General features: G+C 44.1%; 2 protein-coding genes across 2 annotated transcripts; one reads left to right on the top strand and one right to left on the bottom strand.

Moving 5' to 3' along the window:
* Window positions 1–472: 472 nt before the first annotated feature.
* Window positions 473–7,227, bottom strand: SRPRA (SRP receptor subunit alpha). The gene is made up of 14 exons (XM_051986703.1): window positions 7,023–7,227; window positions 6,497–6,580; window positions 6,077–6,240; window positions 5,637–5,800; window positions 5,004–5,163; window positions 4,699–4,849; window positions 3,897–3,988; window positions 3,642–3,760; window positions 3,358–3,444; window positions 2,934–3,106; window positions 2,587–2,800; window positions 2,009–2,172; window positions 1,835–1,933; window positions 473–1,650 (listed from the first exon to the last, which is right to left on the bottom strand). Exons 1-14 carry the CDS (start codon window positions 7,137–7,139, stop codon window positions 1,522–1,524), a joined length of 1,917 nt encoding a protein of 638 aa, XP_051842663.1. The 5' UTR covers window positions 7,140–7,227; the 3' UTR covers window positions 473–1,521.
* Window positions 7,228–7,360: 133 nt separating this feature from the next.
* On the top strand, window positions 7,361–14,515 carry FOXRED1 (FAD dependent oxidoreductase domain containing 1). Its single transcript, XM_051986704.1, has 12 exons — window positions 7,361–7,613; window positions 9,050–9,270; window positions 10,465–10,575; window positions 10,869–10,987; window positions 11,233–11,327; window positions 11,510–11,611; window positions 11,914–11,990; window positions 12,225–12,385; window positions 12,490–12,619; window positions 12,919–13,023; window positions 13,278–13,536; window positions 13,719–14,515. Exons 1-11 carry the CDS (start codon window positions 7,529–7,531, stop codon window positions 13,530–13,532), a joined length of 1,461 nt encoding a protein of 486 aa, XP_051842664.1. The 5' UTR covers window positions 7,361–7,528; the 3' UTR covers window positions 13,533–13,536; window positions 13,719–14,515.
* The last annotated feature ends 596 nt before the right edge of the window (window positions 14,516–15,111 follow it).

Genomic DNA, 15,111 nt, shown 5'->3' with positions numbered 1-15,111 from the left:
CTTTAATTATAGAGTCACCTTACACACCTCAAGTGGAGCATCTTACCCTAAGTCATCAATAAGTTAGGATTTACAGTGGTCCTGGCTTCTTTCAGTAGAAGGGTTTTATAATTTTTAGCAATCAGCAATCTCCAGTACTTCCCTGGGTAGAAAATGATTACGAAGACTTGACAATCATATTGCTTTTCAAATACAGGTTTGGGGGTTGTTTTCAATCTACAGCATTTGACAACATTAAAAAGCATCCCTTCCCAAGGTTAATGGTATTAACACAGCTGCGTGCTTTCACCATATAACTAGAGAAGCTTCCATTCTTGTCAGTATGGAGTGGAAAATCAGAAGCTGATACTGTTTCTTTTTCAAAAGACCAATATTACTTGGCAGCCTAACATTCCAATGTCAAGATTTGTAGCTAATGTGAAATCCCAAAATTTGACGCTCATACACTACCATTGCAAACAGAAAAAGCAGCATTATTTATGAAATTTATTTTCTTTATATAAATTATGTATTTCTCTGGGCAGACAGCCTTTACCTTATTGCACTAACAGCACATCTGCAATACTGAGCTACAAGACAAATCTTAACGAGAATTTGTATTCTTCAACGTAGCACTTTGTATACCAGGCACTCTGGAGAGAATAGGGGTAAGGAAGCTGCCAGCCTCTCTTAACAGGATCTGCTAGGAAGGGTAAAGAATGGGAAGAAGGGGAACAGGTCTGCCTTTCCAACAGGACTTCCAGGAAGGGCAACATGCAAAGCTCACAAATAAACTCTAGGGAAGGGCTGGGGAGGGTATGTTAGAAGGCCAACAAGCCTAATGCACAATGCAGCTTCACTCCCTTTGGGAAGTTTAGCTCTGAAGGAAGCAGGGATTTATCTCTGCCTCTTCACTTGTAACAGGTCACCCTGGCCTAGTTGGATGAGCTACAGTTGTCAGAATTAGCAGCAATTAAGAGTATGTCATACACTGACTGAGGTGGATTATCCTGTGCCACAAGCACATAAAGAGGGAACAAAAGCCATGTATGTCTCAGTGATTAGTGCCAAATCTAGACCCAGAGCTGCTTTGGTAGAAGTCCCAAATCAAACTTGAATCTGAAGCTGCTTGTAGGCACAGAGGACCCTCAGACCACACTCACAGTGTGGACAAATAGAAAACTCTGGTGTTAGGGTCTTCCAGCCATTGGTCAAAGCTGTAATGAGACAGTACAGTATAGGCAGAGTGAAGGGGACAGGGACCCCTGAGTTGGGTGGGGAAGGATCACAGGGCTGCGCTGAGGGTCAGTGGGCAGTGATTGAAACATGATTGGGCCCTCCTTGCAGATGGAGAATCTAGGATGGGTGGGGAGGCTGGCCAGGACAAGGTTCTGGGAAAATTGCAAGCCCCTGGAGCTCCCTTTATTCTGTGTTTGCAATACATTCATGACAAGTTGATCTCATACTCCAAAGAACATTCTGGACACAGGGGTGGAAAGGGTAGAGGAAAAGCAGTGATTTGGTATGGAGTGCTGCACCAAGTTAGGCCTTCATGAGAGCAGCCACCACAGCCTTGGCATTGAGGCTACGCAGGTCACTGTAGGTCTGGCCAGTTCCAACAAAGACAATGGGTTTGCTTGTGATGTATGTCATAGAAATGGCAGCACCCACCTGCAACAGGGAAAGGAAACCCTCCAGTCAGTTCTAGCCCATTTCTTCTAATCCACTAACAAGATGTGGAGGACAGGACTAGAAAAGTTTACTGGCCTTATGGCTTCCAATTTGTGTATTGCAAAGAATTCCTGATCTTAAGATCTATTTTGTTCTATGTTCACCACCCTTTAGCCTTGTTTACCTTGTCATCAATGGTATCAAATTTGGTGAGAACAATGCCATCAATGAGCCGAGGTGTTTGAGCCATAGAGTGATCAGCCAGAGCTTTGTTGAATTTTACCTACAAAAAAGAAAAGGTAGTATTAAGAGCCATACCATGAAAATTATAGGAAAGAAATAACAAAAAGGCCCTTACCAGCTGGTCTACAGCTTCATTTCCCACCAAGGCCTCCCCAACAAACAGCACCAGGTCAGGTGTGTTGACAGCAATGAGTTTGGCCAGAGCAGTCATCAAGGGTGCATTGTCTTGCATTCGTCCAGCTGTATCCACCAAGACCACATCAAAGGCCTGATTCCTAGCTGCAGAGAGAGAGAGAACTCTTGTCATATCAAATGGATAAGGAAAGGTGACTGCAAGGTTTGGATATCCTCACTATTCAACTTTGGCCTTTTGTCAATTGTATCAGGGCTTTTTTTTAAAGCTTCTCCATTTCTTTATCAAGCCTAAATTCTAATTACAAATATAAGAAAAAACAGGCAAAGGAATTTTGTTTCAGGTAGTCAGCTGGGAAACAAGAATATGCATAAACTCAGGAGCTGTATACAAGGCCTCGCTCTGACTTTTATTATGGTTGCATCCCTTGGGCTTTGCCAGCCCACTTGGAAAGAAAAGATACCGCCCCATCTTGGAAAAATGAAACCTGGTGTGAAACTAGGAAAAGAACCAGACAAGCCCTCAGTTCCATCCTGCCCTCCTGCCCCTAACAACTGTACCAAAAGAAATGGCCTCCATGGCAATGCCAGCAGCATCCTTGCCATATCCCTTCTCAAACAGATGCACCATGGTTCGGCCACCATGGTTCTCTGGAGGGTGCAGAGCACTAAGACGCCGTGTGTGGGTGCGTAGCTGCTCCACCGCCCCTGCCCGAAATGTGTCACAGGCAGCAATGAGGACACTGAAGTTATTCTCCAATAACCAGAAGGAGATCTGAAGGAGGAAAGAAGATCTTGTGGGCCTAGGTTGGAGGGCATTTAAGACAGGTATAGAAAATACAGATAATGGAAGCTTAAGATAGGACAAGAAAGCCAAGGGCAAATAGCAGCTGAGAAGCATCCCTTACCTTGGCAAGATTTGTGGACTTGCCCACTCCATTGACCCCACAGAAAGTAACAACATAAGGACGTTGACGGCGCTGAGCATCCATGATATCTCGGAGCATGTCCACACGCCTCTGTGGCTGCAAGATCTGTACCAATGACTCCTGTAGTGCTTGCTTTACTGTTGAAGTCACAGCTGGAAGCAGGAGAGCAAAAAAAGGTAAGACCGAAGACATGGCACTCAAGTAAGGTGACTCATGTCACCAGCTCTTGTCAGTACTTTGGGCAAACACAATCCTGTATTGCTGTTATCTCTCCCATTTTCTACTGACCCCAAGCTAAGTATCTTCCAATTCCATCGCAACAGATCTTTTATGACAAATGCTAAAGAATGAGAACACTAAACAGAAGACTGATGGGCAATGCTTAGGATAGGATGATACTTACTGCTAAATGTGCCCATCACCTTCCCCTCCAACTTGTTGGCGACAGACTCACAGAGCTGGAGAGCGATGTCTGCAGCCACATTCTTAGCTGAGGGCACAGAAAGCAGGGCAGATATACATAAGAACAATATCAGCAGTACTTGTTCTGACCCCCAACAGTTAACTGGCCAGGGAGGTCTCCCTCCCTTTGGCTTATAGAATACTATGGCAGAAGTTAATGGGCCCTGCTCCCCAGGAATCTCCACTCTCATAAATACAGCCCTTCCTTAGCTCCTTGGGTCTCACCAATTAGGTGGTCACGCATCTTGTCCAGCACAGATTCCATGTCTTCACGACTTAAGCTCTTAGAGCCAACCAAGCCTTTCAGCATCCCAAACATGCCACCCAGGGCTCCCTTTGTAGCACTGCAGAGAGAAGAAACCATTAAGTACCCACTAATCCAAAACCCAACGAGCTCCCAACATCTGACACTATTTCCATTCATCTTCCCTCTAAACTTCTCCATGACATATTTGGCTCCTAACATAAATCACCCTCTACCTGGGTTTGGCTGAGTTCTGAGTGATTCCCTCATCATCTGAGCTGCTGCAGTCTAGGTCTTGTAACTGTCCCCCTGCCTGAGTTCCTCGGATCTATAGATTGTTAAGGAAAGATAAAAAGAAAAAGGCATAATTAGTGACAGCAAGATGGAGATACATTGTCCCAAGATTTCTTAAATCAAGAACCAGGATTATAATGACCCCAGTTCTAGGGTTCTAGATCAACAGTTTTCAAAATGTAGTCTGGGATTCCTAAGCCTTTTCGGGGGTCCACAAGGTCAAAATTATTTTAATAATACTAATTTCTATTATGGTAAATATCAACAGATAATCACATAAGCAAAAAAGTCCTCAAGAAAAAATTTGGAAGGCATAGTTTCTATACAGTCCTTTATTTTAAAGGTTTCCAAAAATCTTCTACATTCTTACTTACAATCACCTAAAAGAGAACCTTAAAGCCTTTATCATCATTCAGTCATTTGAGTGGTATCCAATTCTTTCTGACCCTATTTGGAGTTTTCTTGACAAAGACATTGGAGTGCCATTTCATTCTCCAACACATTTTAAAGGAGAAACTGAGATAAATAGTGACATGATCAGGGTCCTACAGTGTTTGAGGCCATATTTGAACTGGAGAAGATCAGTCTTTCTGACTCCACGTCTGCTATTCTATCCACTATGCCACCTCACTGCCATAAAATTGTAAAACATAGTCCCATTCCTACTTTAATCTGCTGGCAATGAAATCCTGTCCTTCCTACTCCCTCCTCTTACTATTCCTACAATCACCATCTTCTTCTTACCAGGTTGATGTCTTCTTGCAATGTGGTTTCAGGGGTTCCATTGGTAGTAGGAGGGCTATAGTCCAAGACTTCATTGGCACGGCCACTCAGTCCCCATACCCGAGGTGCCTTTTTGCCTTTCTCCTTTGGTGCATCCGACTTTGAGGACTTGCTAACAAGGCAGAAAAAATAAATAAGTGAAAAAAGGATTAAGCATGTCCACCCATTCAGAGAATAGTCCTAAGTCTTTTCTCCCAACAAAGTATAGCTAAACCATGACCATTTGGGGTTATGAAAGTAAGGAGGAAAGGATGAGAGTAGCTCACCTAGACTTATCAGCACCTCTCCCATGTTTCTGCATAAATTCCTCCCGCTTCTTTCGCATCAGTTCTTCTTTGGACAGTTCCACCCCATTCCCAGGGCTAACTGGGAGATCAGGCTTTCCTATAGGGGCCCCTTTGCTGGCAGGTGAGGTGGCTTCAGGACCTGGAGAGAGAGAGACTGCTGATCTTGGGAGTCAGAAAGACTTGAAGTCACATCCTACCTCTGAAATTAGCTGTATGACCATAAGCAATTCAACCTCTCTGAGCCTCAGTTCCCTCCTCTATAAAGATTGTTATGCAATTCAATGACTATGTAAAGCACTTTACCTTCAAAACAAAACAAATTCTTAAGTACTGTTAATTACTATATAAAACTTAAAGCCCAAGCCAAGTTTAATTTGGGGGAAAAGACTTATTCCCACAGGAACAAGACACTTAGAAAAATATAAGGACTGGGAATGGCTTGAGTCACTGGGACTGCAGAGCAGGAATGAGAGGTAATTATGAGAGCTATCAGGGTAACTGCTAAGGGAGTGTCCAAGAAGAACTTGAACGAGCATTTGAACATACCAGTCCCTAAATTGGTTCTTTCTCAAAAGCTCAATACTTCCAATCACTCATGAATCCCAACCTCACCCTCTTTCTTAGCCCCTTTATTTTTCTTGTTGCTTTTAGCTTTCTCCTTGGCCTTCTCCCCACGGAACTCAATCATGGACTTCACAGTTTTCTTGGCCTTTTCAGAATCTTCAAATTTCTTCATGGCAGTGGGAGCACGGATCTTACTGCTCTCCTCTGCTTCCCTGCAGGTTGAGAAAGGAAAATGGTTATTTTCTTATATTCACACAAAAGAAAATAAAGGAAATCCACAGCCAAGACTAAGTAATTCAGAATTTCCAGGATTCAGAGATTTGTGATTTTTTCACACAGACTGAAATCTTTCTACATAGTGTGTCTTCAAGGGTTGTTGCAGTAAAAATTTACTCTTCTAGTCATACCATACACTGTCCATAATCCTGCCCCTGTGGTGTTCTATTCTGTTGTGCCAGATGGTGGCTAGTAGTTGGGAGTCCCCTTACCGAAGGAGACGCATGAAGTCACTGTGGAAGTCAAAGGTGCCATTTAGTAGACTCAGGGCATTGTGTTGTTGGATTTCTGTGCGATACTTGTCTCGGAACAGCCGGTGCACATCATCTATTAATTTGTCCACGTATGTTAGTGTTAAGATCTTCTGAAAACCAACCTGTCTCAGGTAAGAGAGAGGCAGAACACAAAGATGTATTTACAGTTCAACTTCCCAAGGAATAAACCAAGTGAATAATGAATGGTCTCTGCAGCTTCCCCCAGACACCAGGCAGATTTACCCGTCTAGACACTAGGTCCAGAAGGGCTTCCTTCCCTATCCCTCTCTTATCCCCTCCCAATCAATTCCCTCTCCCATGTGTCCTGGACCCAACAGAATAATTACAGATCATTGGTTTTGCCCCCATCCCACTTACCACAAACACCAGCTCAAACTGGTTGTCCAGCTTATATTTGAGTGTGAGTGCTTCATGGTTAAAAGAGTTGTTGCCTCCCCGCTCCTGGAGAGAGAGGACCCATCGATGAGGTTAGCCACAGACATACAAACCCAACTGAAAGGCCTTCGGGGTGGAGGGAGGAGCCCGCGGCAAGAAAACCTGCAACCAGCTTCAGGAGCTTGGAAAGGTTCTCATCTCAGTGCTGCCATCTCGGCAGTGGCAGCTGGTGGCAGCGAGGATGGAAAGGAAGGGAAAAGCAGGCCTTGGGAGGGATGGGTGGAGACACGTACACACGGCTAAAGCGGGGATGAACACAAGCACACACACACACAACGCTAGCGGGGCCAGCCTGGGACCCCTGAAGCCGGAGGGAACCGGGAGAGGCCGGGGTGCGGGGGGAAGCGTGCGACGGTTGGCGTTTCCCGAGGAGGCTCAGGGGAGTATCCCCGGGGACTGCGGTCCAGGAAAAGAAGAAGGGGCCGGGGGCGCGGCTGGGGGACGGCACCTGCAACAGCACGGAGCGGATCAGCGCGTTGACGGGCCCGGTGCACGAGTCGCTCACGCCCTGGAAGCACCAGAGCACAAGCCCGCCTTTGGAAAAGATGGTGAAGAAGTCGAGCATGGCGGCGGCGGGATGGGGAGGGGAGGGGAGCGGGCCGCAGCCGGGGGAACTCGGGCCGCGATCGCCGCCGCTTCCTGCTGCGCCAGGCGCGGGACACGTCACACCAGAGGCCCCGGAAACCTGACAGCCGCACTTCCGTTTCAGATCTCTAGGGTTTTTTCTTCTCCCCTCCCCCCCATCCCGTCCCGTAAGGCTGACGCCTACTGAAGCTGTCCAATGAGTATTGAGGGGGGAGCCAGAGTTGGTTGGAAGTTGAGTGGTTGATTCTGGCCAATTACATTTAGAGAGCAATGTCCTGGAGAAAGCCAATAAGAATTGACCGCGGGCGGCACGGAGCGATGACGCCAAGGTGTCGGTGAAGGGAGCCGGGTCTTGCGCATTAGAGAGCAATGATCCGCCGGGCGCTGCAAGTGGGGTTCTCCCGTGGATTGCTGACCCGCAGTCTGCGCACGCGCAGCAGAGGCCCTTTTCACGGTAAAGTAGGGAGAATTGGGGTCCGGAGCTGTGAGCCCCGTCCCAGTCCGGGAGTTGCAAAGCTAGGAACCCTAAGGGCTTTGACTATCCCCCCCCTCCCCTCCAGGCAGAGCCTCGGGTCCCCGGAGGAAGAAAAGGGTGGCCATTCTCAGAGACTGAATCTGAAGGGGTGGAGGAAACCCGCCCCTGCCCACGTGCGCTTAGCACGCGCCCTATTGTCTCACACCTGAGCGAGGGAACATTTCTCAAGAATTAGGGGAAACCTAAGAGGGAAAGGGAGATGATGAGTTCTGGAATCCCTTCTCCAAATTCTCCGATTAAGCATCCCTGAGCCTAGGATGCTGCACTTACTATGTGCCGGGCACTGCTAAGCTAATCCCCACAATCCTGGCAGATAGGGGCGACTGTTATCCCCATTTTACAATTGGAGAAATTGAGGCAGGTAGAGGTGAAAGGACACGCTCAGGGTAATTAATACAGCTAGTAAGCGCCTGAGACTGGAATTGAAAACGGGGCTTCCTGACCTCAGGCTCACCGCTTTATCCATGCTTTATCGCTAAGAGTCAGTGAGGGTGCTGAGAGATTGTTGGGACCTAGAAGGGCAGAAGAAGGGAGGAATAAGGCTAAGGTCTTGGATTGAGAGAGATCTTGTAGGCTAATCTCCCCTTTGACACTTGAAGAAACAGGTTTGGAGCAGGGATGTGGATTTCCACACAGATAGGGGTTCTTAACTTCTTACATGTGTCTGACTAGAGACCTTATCTCAGAAGAATGATTTTTTTGCATAATTGTGAGAAATGCTTGATTTCAGTTAGATTTTAGTAAAATTAAAGATTTTTTTTTTCTGTTAAAGTTCACAGACTTCTTTGAAATCTCTGTGGAACTTTGGACCCTAGATTTAAAACCCCTCCCCTGTGAGAGCAAATAGCAGAGCAAGATTCAAATCCACTCTGAATTCCAATCCTGAAGTCCACTGAGTAGTTGGACACTTAGATTGAGGAGATACTTTAATACCAAGTTGATGAGTTTGAACTTTATTCTTTAGACCTTGGATTCTTTGATTGCTCAAGGATATCCTGAAAGGATAACAGGTTTAGAATGTCATCAAGAAAGGGACTTTGTCATCTGTTCTAACTCCCCTTTTACATTTTTCCCCTCTTGTTTATGAGGAAACTGAGACCCAGAGTAGATTAAATAACTTGCCAAATTCCCCAAAATAATAATGTGTCAAGGTGATGCACCTGGTATCACTGTTGAGGATTTTTAAGGGAATGGGTAGAGGCACTGGAAGGGGACTAATCATAATAAAGGAGTAAGAGCCTTAAGAAGTGGAATTGAGGTGGGAAAGCCAATCTCATCTAAGTCAGTTCTCACTTTCAGGATGAGAAAGGAGAATATGTTCAATAGCTCTCTGTGACCATAATCTCTCTCTACAGACAGAGATGGGAAATGGGCAGAATTTAAGAAGAAACTTCAGGTGTTCTGGCCTGGAGGGTCCTGGGAACCATTTACTGACACGAGCCACCTAGCCCCAGAACGTGCAGATGTGGTGATTGTAGGGGGTGGTGTGATCGGTTGGTCTGTGGCCTATTGGCTGAAGCGGCTGGAGACACAAAAAGATGCTTTAAGGGTCCTAGTGGTGGAACAAGATCCAACGGTGAGGACTGGATGGGTAAAAAGGGTGCAGGGAGGCCAAATTTTACACAACCCTGGGAGGGAGTTTTAGTAAGAGGGAAAAATGTTCCTCACAGCTAACCAGGTCAAAATGCATGAAATTGTTGTTTGTACCCAGTTGCCTTGGAACTAGAGAGGCAGCTAACAGTAATTCAAGTGTTTTATGAAGATGGCTGTCCCACATCCCATTTCCAAAAATGAGTTTTCTCAGCTTTGACCTGCAAATCCCTCAATTCAAGTTGTGGCTAAGGCAACCTCTTGTTTTTTGGAATATTCCAGGATTTCCTCCCTTCCCTTAGCCAAATCTTTTCATTTTATATTCATGCCAATTTGGACATGTCTTTCCCCTTGATAAGTCTCTTCAGTAACTCCCATTACTCAGTGCATTAAATATCTTTGTTTAAATCATGTCTTTTAACTTAATATTAAACACCAGTATTATTCATATAATTTTTATAACCATTTGCATTTTTAAAATGAAATATAGTACCTATAATGTACCAACCTTTCCCATATTCCCTTTAAGCTTCTCAAATATTTTATGAAAATTCATCCCACTTCAGTTTTCCTCTTATTAGATAATAGTATATATTCTTCTAGTTATATTTTTTCATTATTTCTTAAAGGTTTTTCAAGATTTCTCATTTTTGTCAATATATATTTTATCATGGCATTACATATGGCATATACATTACATATCACAATTGATCATTTTCCTTTTGAATATTGAAGTTGCTTCCAGTTTTCTGCAATTTAAAATAGCTTCTTTTTTTCTTTTTTGAAAACTGTAAAGGTAAATTCCCAACAACAAAATTGAGCAAAGGGGTATGATTATTTTAAAACCTTTATTTTGTTCTATCATTGCTTTCCAAAAAAAGACTGTCAGTTTTCAATTCCACCAGGAAAGTATTAGATTTCAAACTTTTGTCTTAAACTCTTCACTACTCTCAACCTTCTTTACTCAAATTGACCTTCCTTTTTCTGTACACCTGATTTGAATTGCTTTGTGCATTGATATGATTCCTTTATTGATTTGCTTTCACATTTATCCATTTTGAGGGCATGACTCTCCTCCCACTCAAAGTGATAACTCTTAAGTACAGCACTCTACTTGTGATGTTTATCCCACTGTTATTCCACTGGTTGATTAAATTCTACCTTGTCTTGTGTCTTGCAGTACTCAATGGCCTCCACTGGGCTTTCCATAGGAGGCATTCGGCAGCAGTTCTCGCTCCCTCAGAACATTCAGCTGTCTCTCTTCTCCATTGAATTTCTCCGTAACATCAATGTATATGAGGGCTTGGGGAAAAGGTGGGAAAGTAATTGGACCATTAGCCAAGGAGGAGAAGGGGCCTAGACACCTAATGAAAGATGGATTTATATTGAGAGTCAGGAGACCTGATTCTTTCTTCCCAGTAATGGTGACTGGAAGACTTCTAGGTTTAGAATTTGCCAAGGTCACTGATGGGAAACCAGGGGACCCCTGTCCAATCCTTCTAACAACCTCCCTATCATTGCAGTTAGCTATCTACTATGGGGCATAATGGCTGTCATCCCACCCATATTATTTATATCCCACAGGAATACCTTGCTGTTCCTGATGAGCCTCCCCTAGATATCCAGTTTAATCCTTCAGGTTATCTTTTACTGGCTTCAGAAGAAAAGGCTACAGTGATGGAGCACAATGTAAAAATACAGAGGTGGGTACCTTGCTGGGACTGTGATCACTTCCTTCCAGAGATCTCTCCATGCCCTATCCCCAACCTCTTCTAAGTCATTTAATATAGCCATCTCTGAGACTTCCCCAATCCCACAGGTGGAGACTGCTTCCGATTAAGAGTGTCACAAAAGTAGAGCCAGTCCTATCTCATGCAAAGAAAACAGATGGATCCTCCATATAAATATTTACTTTTTTTTCTTGTTTTCCTCCTTCCATTTTTCTCAGGCAAGAAGGAGCCAAAGTTTGTTTGCTGTCTCCCAACCAACTCAAAAACAAATTTCCCTGGATCAACACAGAAGGCATAGCCTTGGCATCTTATGGTGAGACTTCCCAAAGGAAAAATGAAGGGGGGGGCTATCGTTTTCTAAAGAACAGGATTTGAGTGAGAACTCTCAGGTGTCAGTCTCTATCCATATATATTCAGTCTGCATTTCATCTGCCTTTTACTTTTGTCCTCTTGGATAGATTAAGGCATTCCCTTCTCACTGTCTTCCCTACCCAGGTCTGGAGAATGAGGGCTGGTTTGATCCATGGTGCCTGCTTCAGGGACTGCGCCGAAAGGCTCTGTCGATGGGGGTATATCATAGCCATGGGAAGGTCGTAAGTGAGTTTCATAACTTGCCCTTGTACTTTTCACCAACCAAAACCTGAATGGAGGTTTTCATTTTTATCTCTAGGCTAAGCAAAGTAGGCAATAATCCCTCTTGCTCTAGCCAATGATCAGTCTCTTCAAATTGTATTTGGTCCCATTCTTCCTAATTGCATGATCTCAGATTTCCCAAATAGCTGTGACAAGCCCTGACTTTCACCCTATTTCTGGACTGTCCCTTCTTATGGGGCTGGCCTAAAGTCCTCTTCAGCTTCCTTCCCTGGGACACAAAATGTCATTTTCTCTCTCTTCTCCAGATTTAGTCTCTTCAGTAAGGTCTATGGTGACTTCCAGTGGAGAACAAATAGACCTTAAAAGGATTTATGAGGTCCATGTAAGTAAGTACTGATAGCTATAGCTATGAACAGTCACTATCCTTATTTTAATCTTCCTTTCTCATAACCATCTCATTTCTTTGCTTGCTTCTATGGAAATTAGCCTTTTGCCCATTGGCCATGATGCAAAAGTCAAGGATTCAGAAAGGAATGAAACTTTCAGATTCCTGGTGCTAGGCAAAAACTGCCTCCTCCCCTGTTAAGAACATCCCTCATCCCCCTGATACCTATAGGTGAAGGTGGACAACAGCCTGGAGTACCAACCTGTGGAATGTGCTATTGTGATCAATGCTGCTGGGGCCTGGTCTGGGGAAGTAGCAGAGATGGCTGGTATTGGTATTGGGTCACCAGGCACTTTGCAAGGCACCAGACTTCCTGTGGAGCCAAGAAAAAGGTGATAGGGTTCTGGGTAGTTGTGGGAGGAAGAGAGCCAAAAATTGCAAATTGGAAAAGGGGGTCCCATGCTCCCCTGACTCTGTTCTCTCTGCAATATGGCAGATATGTGTATGTTTGGCATTGCCCACAAGGGCCTGGCTTGGAGGCCCCATTACTTACAGACATCACTGGAAGCTATTTCAGACGAGAAGGAATAGGTGGCTACTACTTAGGTGGCTGTAGCCCCATGGAGGTAAGCTGGGGGTGTTTCAATTGAAATCTTTGATGGGACAAGAGGAAGAGATTAGATAATAAATTTTTGTGGTTATCAGCCAATTATTTAGAGATTTTCTGTGGTGTGCCCAGCACAGTTGTATACTGTAGTCTTCTTGAAGTTTAAAATTGAGAAAAAGAGGGCTTGCTATCTCCAAAAAAGGACTTAAAAAAGGGAATCATTTTCACCTACTAAGCCTAAAGTGTGATCTGTGGGGTAGAAGACATCCTGTTTCCTTTCCTCAACACCTCAAAGTCTACACCCTGCTTTCACCTTAGGAAGAAGAACCAGATACTCAAGATCTAGAAGTAGATCATGACTTCTTTCAAAATAAGGTGTGGCCCCATCTGGCCCAGAGGATTCCAGCTTTCAATTCCCTGAAGGTAATTGATGTTGAGAATTCTTTATCAGGGGAGAAAGGGAAATAGCTTTGGTACTAATAGGAGCTTTCTAAACCTACTTCTGTCACCAGTAAGATGGTCTTAAGAGTAGCCCTGGTCATTTATTCCATGAGAGAACTGGGACTGAGAGGTGGGTAATGTCTGCCCGTTACAGTACATTATATAGTACATACAGTATATAGTACATTGAGTACAGGGGGTCAGAATATTAAAATATTTTCTTTAACTCCATGCAGGTCCGGAGCTCCTGGGCTGGCTTCTATGATTATAACACATTTGACCAGAATGGCATAGTAGGCCCCCATCCACTGGTCTCCAACATGTACTTTGCCACAGGCTTCAGTGGCCATGGGCTACAACATGCCCCTGCTGTGGGACGGGCTGTGGCAGAAATACTGCTGAATGGAAATTTCAACACTATCGATCTAAACTTATTCTCCTTCAACCGATTCTATCAGGGTGAAAAGGTCCTGGAGAACAATATCATCTAAGCGTGTAAGTATCACTTTGCTAATGAGGCCCCACTCCTGATCCATATCTGCAATCCTTTCCTGTGTTCACAACCTTCTTCCCATCTTGTGCCATCATAGCCATGCCAGAGTCTTCTTTTCCCAGGTAGGAATAAGGCCAGATCTGACCTAAGTGTTATATGTCCCCTATTTGTTATCTTCCTTTAGGTCTGTCTACTTCTATCCAAGGGGAAGAAGCTACTGATAGAAACATTCTCAGAAAGTTAAGGCCAGCATGCAAGTCTTATAATACCCAGGACTTCTGCCTTGCTGCCTCTGAGCTGTGCTACCCAAGCACTGGAAGGAAACAGGCAACTGAGGCTGGTTCTCGGGACTTCTTCCGGATCATAGTTGGAGCTCACTCCCAACAGGAAATCAACTGGTCACAGTACATCAAGAGTGCTGAAAGGTCCAGTGCCAGCTATTTACTTGGCACCTGTCCAAAGAGGTTCTCAACGACACAGCAGTCAAGGTCTGGGCATTTTGGGATAGTCTCTACCCAAATCTGTTGACATTACTTAATCCTATTCATCAGTCAATTAACTCAGTTAACTCCTTCCCCCCCAACACACTGTACCCTCTTCTTTAAAGCCAAGATTAGGTCCTTTGATAACTACCAGCTATACCTGACTTTTTAGGACATGGAAAACATTGTTAGTAGAGTAGCGAACTGATCCAACCATTTTGAGATTATTTTTATGTCATAGTCTATAGATCCTCCTGATCCAGTCATCTTGTTATGGCTGCTAGCTAGGAACCCATAATCCTTAGAAAATGGTGTGAGGAAAGCAAGCAGGGAGCAATGGGAGAGCAAGAATGAGTTAAATTTCCCACCCATTGACCATAGCACAATATTTACATGTGAATTACTTTTTAGAAAAAACCCTAATTGTAAAGCCCAATTTTTATCTAGTGAATATGTACCAAGTTTTTGTCTAGTAAAAATTGTTTTATGGTAAACAAGAGTATGGTAAATTCTGTGTATTTCTTTTAAAAATGCTTAAATTAGGGGGTGATTTGATTTATGGAAGGCTCCACTGATTCACCTCATTCACTCTTCCTCTCAGAAGTAGCTTCTCTGAGAGTCTGAGAGGGTGGCATTGTGGTATACAAAAAAGGAACTGAATCTAAAATCAGAAGACCTGAATTCTTAGCTCTACTTTTCAATAATTGTGTCCCCTTAGACATTGTCATTTAATCTTTGGAAGTTTGTTTTCTCATCTGAAAGGCAGTGGATAGTGGAAAGAGCACTGAACTTGGAGCCAGCAAGGACCTGGCTCTGACATGAATTATGTGATATTAGGAGGGAATAAAAAAGGAATAAAGCATCTATGGTACCTATCTTGTGCACTGTACTACTGAGCACTTTATACACATCTCATTTGATTATCACAACAACCCTGTCAAATAGATGTTATAATCTCCAGTTCACAATTGAGGAAACTGAGGCAGACTAATTAAAAGTATCTTGCCCAGAGTCACAACACTAGTGTGTATCCAAGACTGGTTTTAAACTCTGATCTTTGGAGCTGCAAGCTCAACACTACATTAACTGTGCCAT

This window comes from Antechinus flavipes, chromosome 3, assembly GCF_016432865.1.
Source record: "Antechinus flavipes isolate AdamAnt ecotype Samford, QLD, Australia chromosome 3, AdamAnt_v2, whole genome shotgun sequence".
In the NCBI taxonomy this organism is placed as follows: Eukaryota; Metazoa; Chordata; class Mammalia; order Dasyuromorphia; family Dasyuridae; genus Antechinus; species Antechinus flavipes.
The sequence above is the reverse complement of the archived record's forward strand: the minus strand, read 5'-3'. Positions and strand labels throughout refer to the sequence as shown.

Bases quoted from the DNA above. Each gene is read 5' to 3' on its own strand.
- SRPRA (XM_051986703.1), bottom strand. From the start codon at position 7,139: ATGCTCGACTTCTTCACCATCTTTTCCAAAGGCGGGCTTGTGCTCTGG. The intron at 6,581-7,022 runs GTGCCGTCCCCC...CTCTCTCTCCAG, and splicing joins TCCGCTCCGTGCTGTTGCAG to GAGCGGGGAGGCAACAACTC. The intron at 3,989-4,698 runs GTAAGAAGAAGA...AACAATCTATAG, and splicing joins TGCAAGAAGACATCAACCTG to ATCCGAGGAACTCAGGCAGG.
- FOXRED1 (XM_051986704.1), top strand. From the start codon at position 7,529: ATGATCCGCCGGGCGCTGCAAGTGGGGTTCTCCCGTGGATTGCTGACC. The intron at 11,991-12,224 runs GTAAGTAAGTAC...TGATACCTATAG, and splicing joins AAAGGATTTATGAGGTCCAT to GTGAAGGTGGACAACAGCCT. The intron at 12,386-12,489 runs GTGATAGGGTTC...GCAATATGGCAG, and splicing joins CCTGTGGAGCCAAGAAAAAG to ATATGTGTATGTTTGGCATT.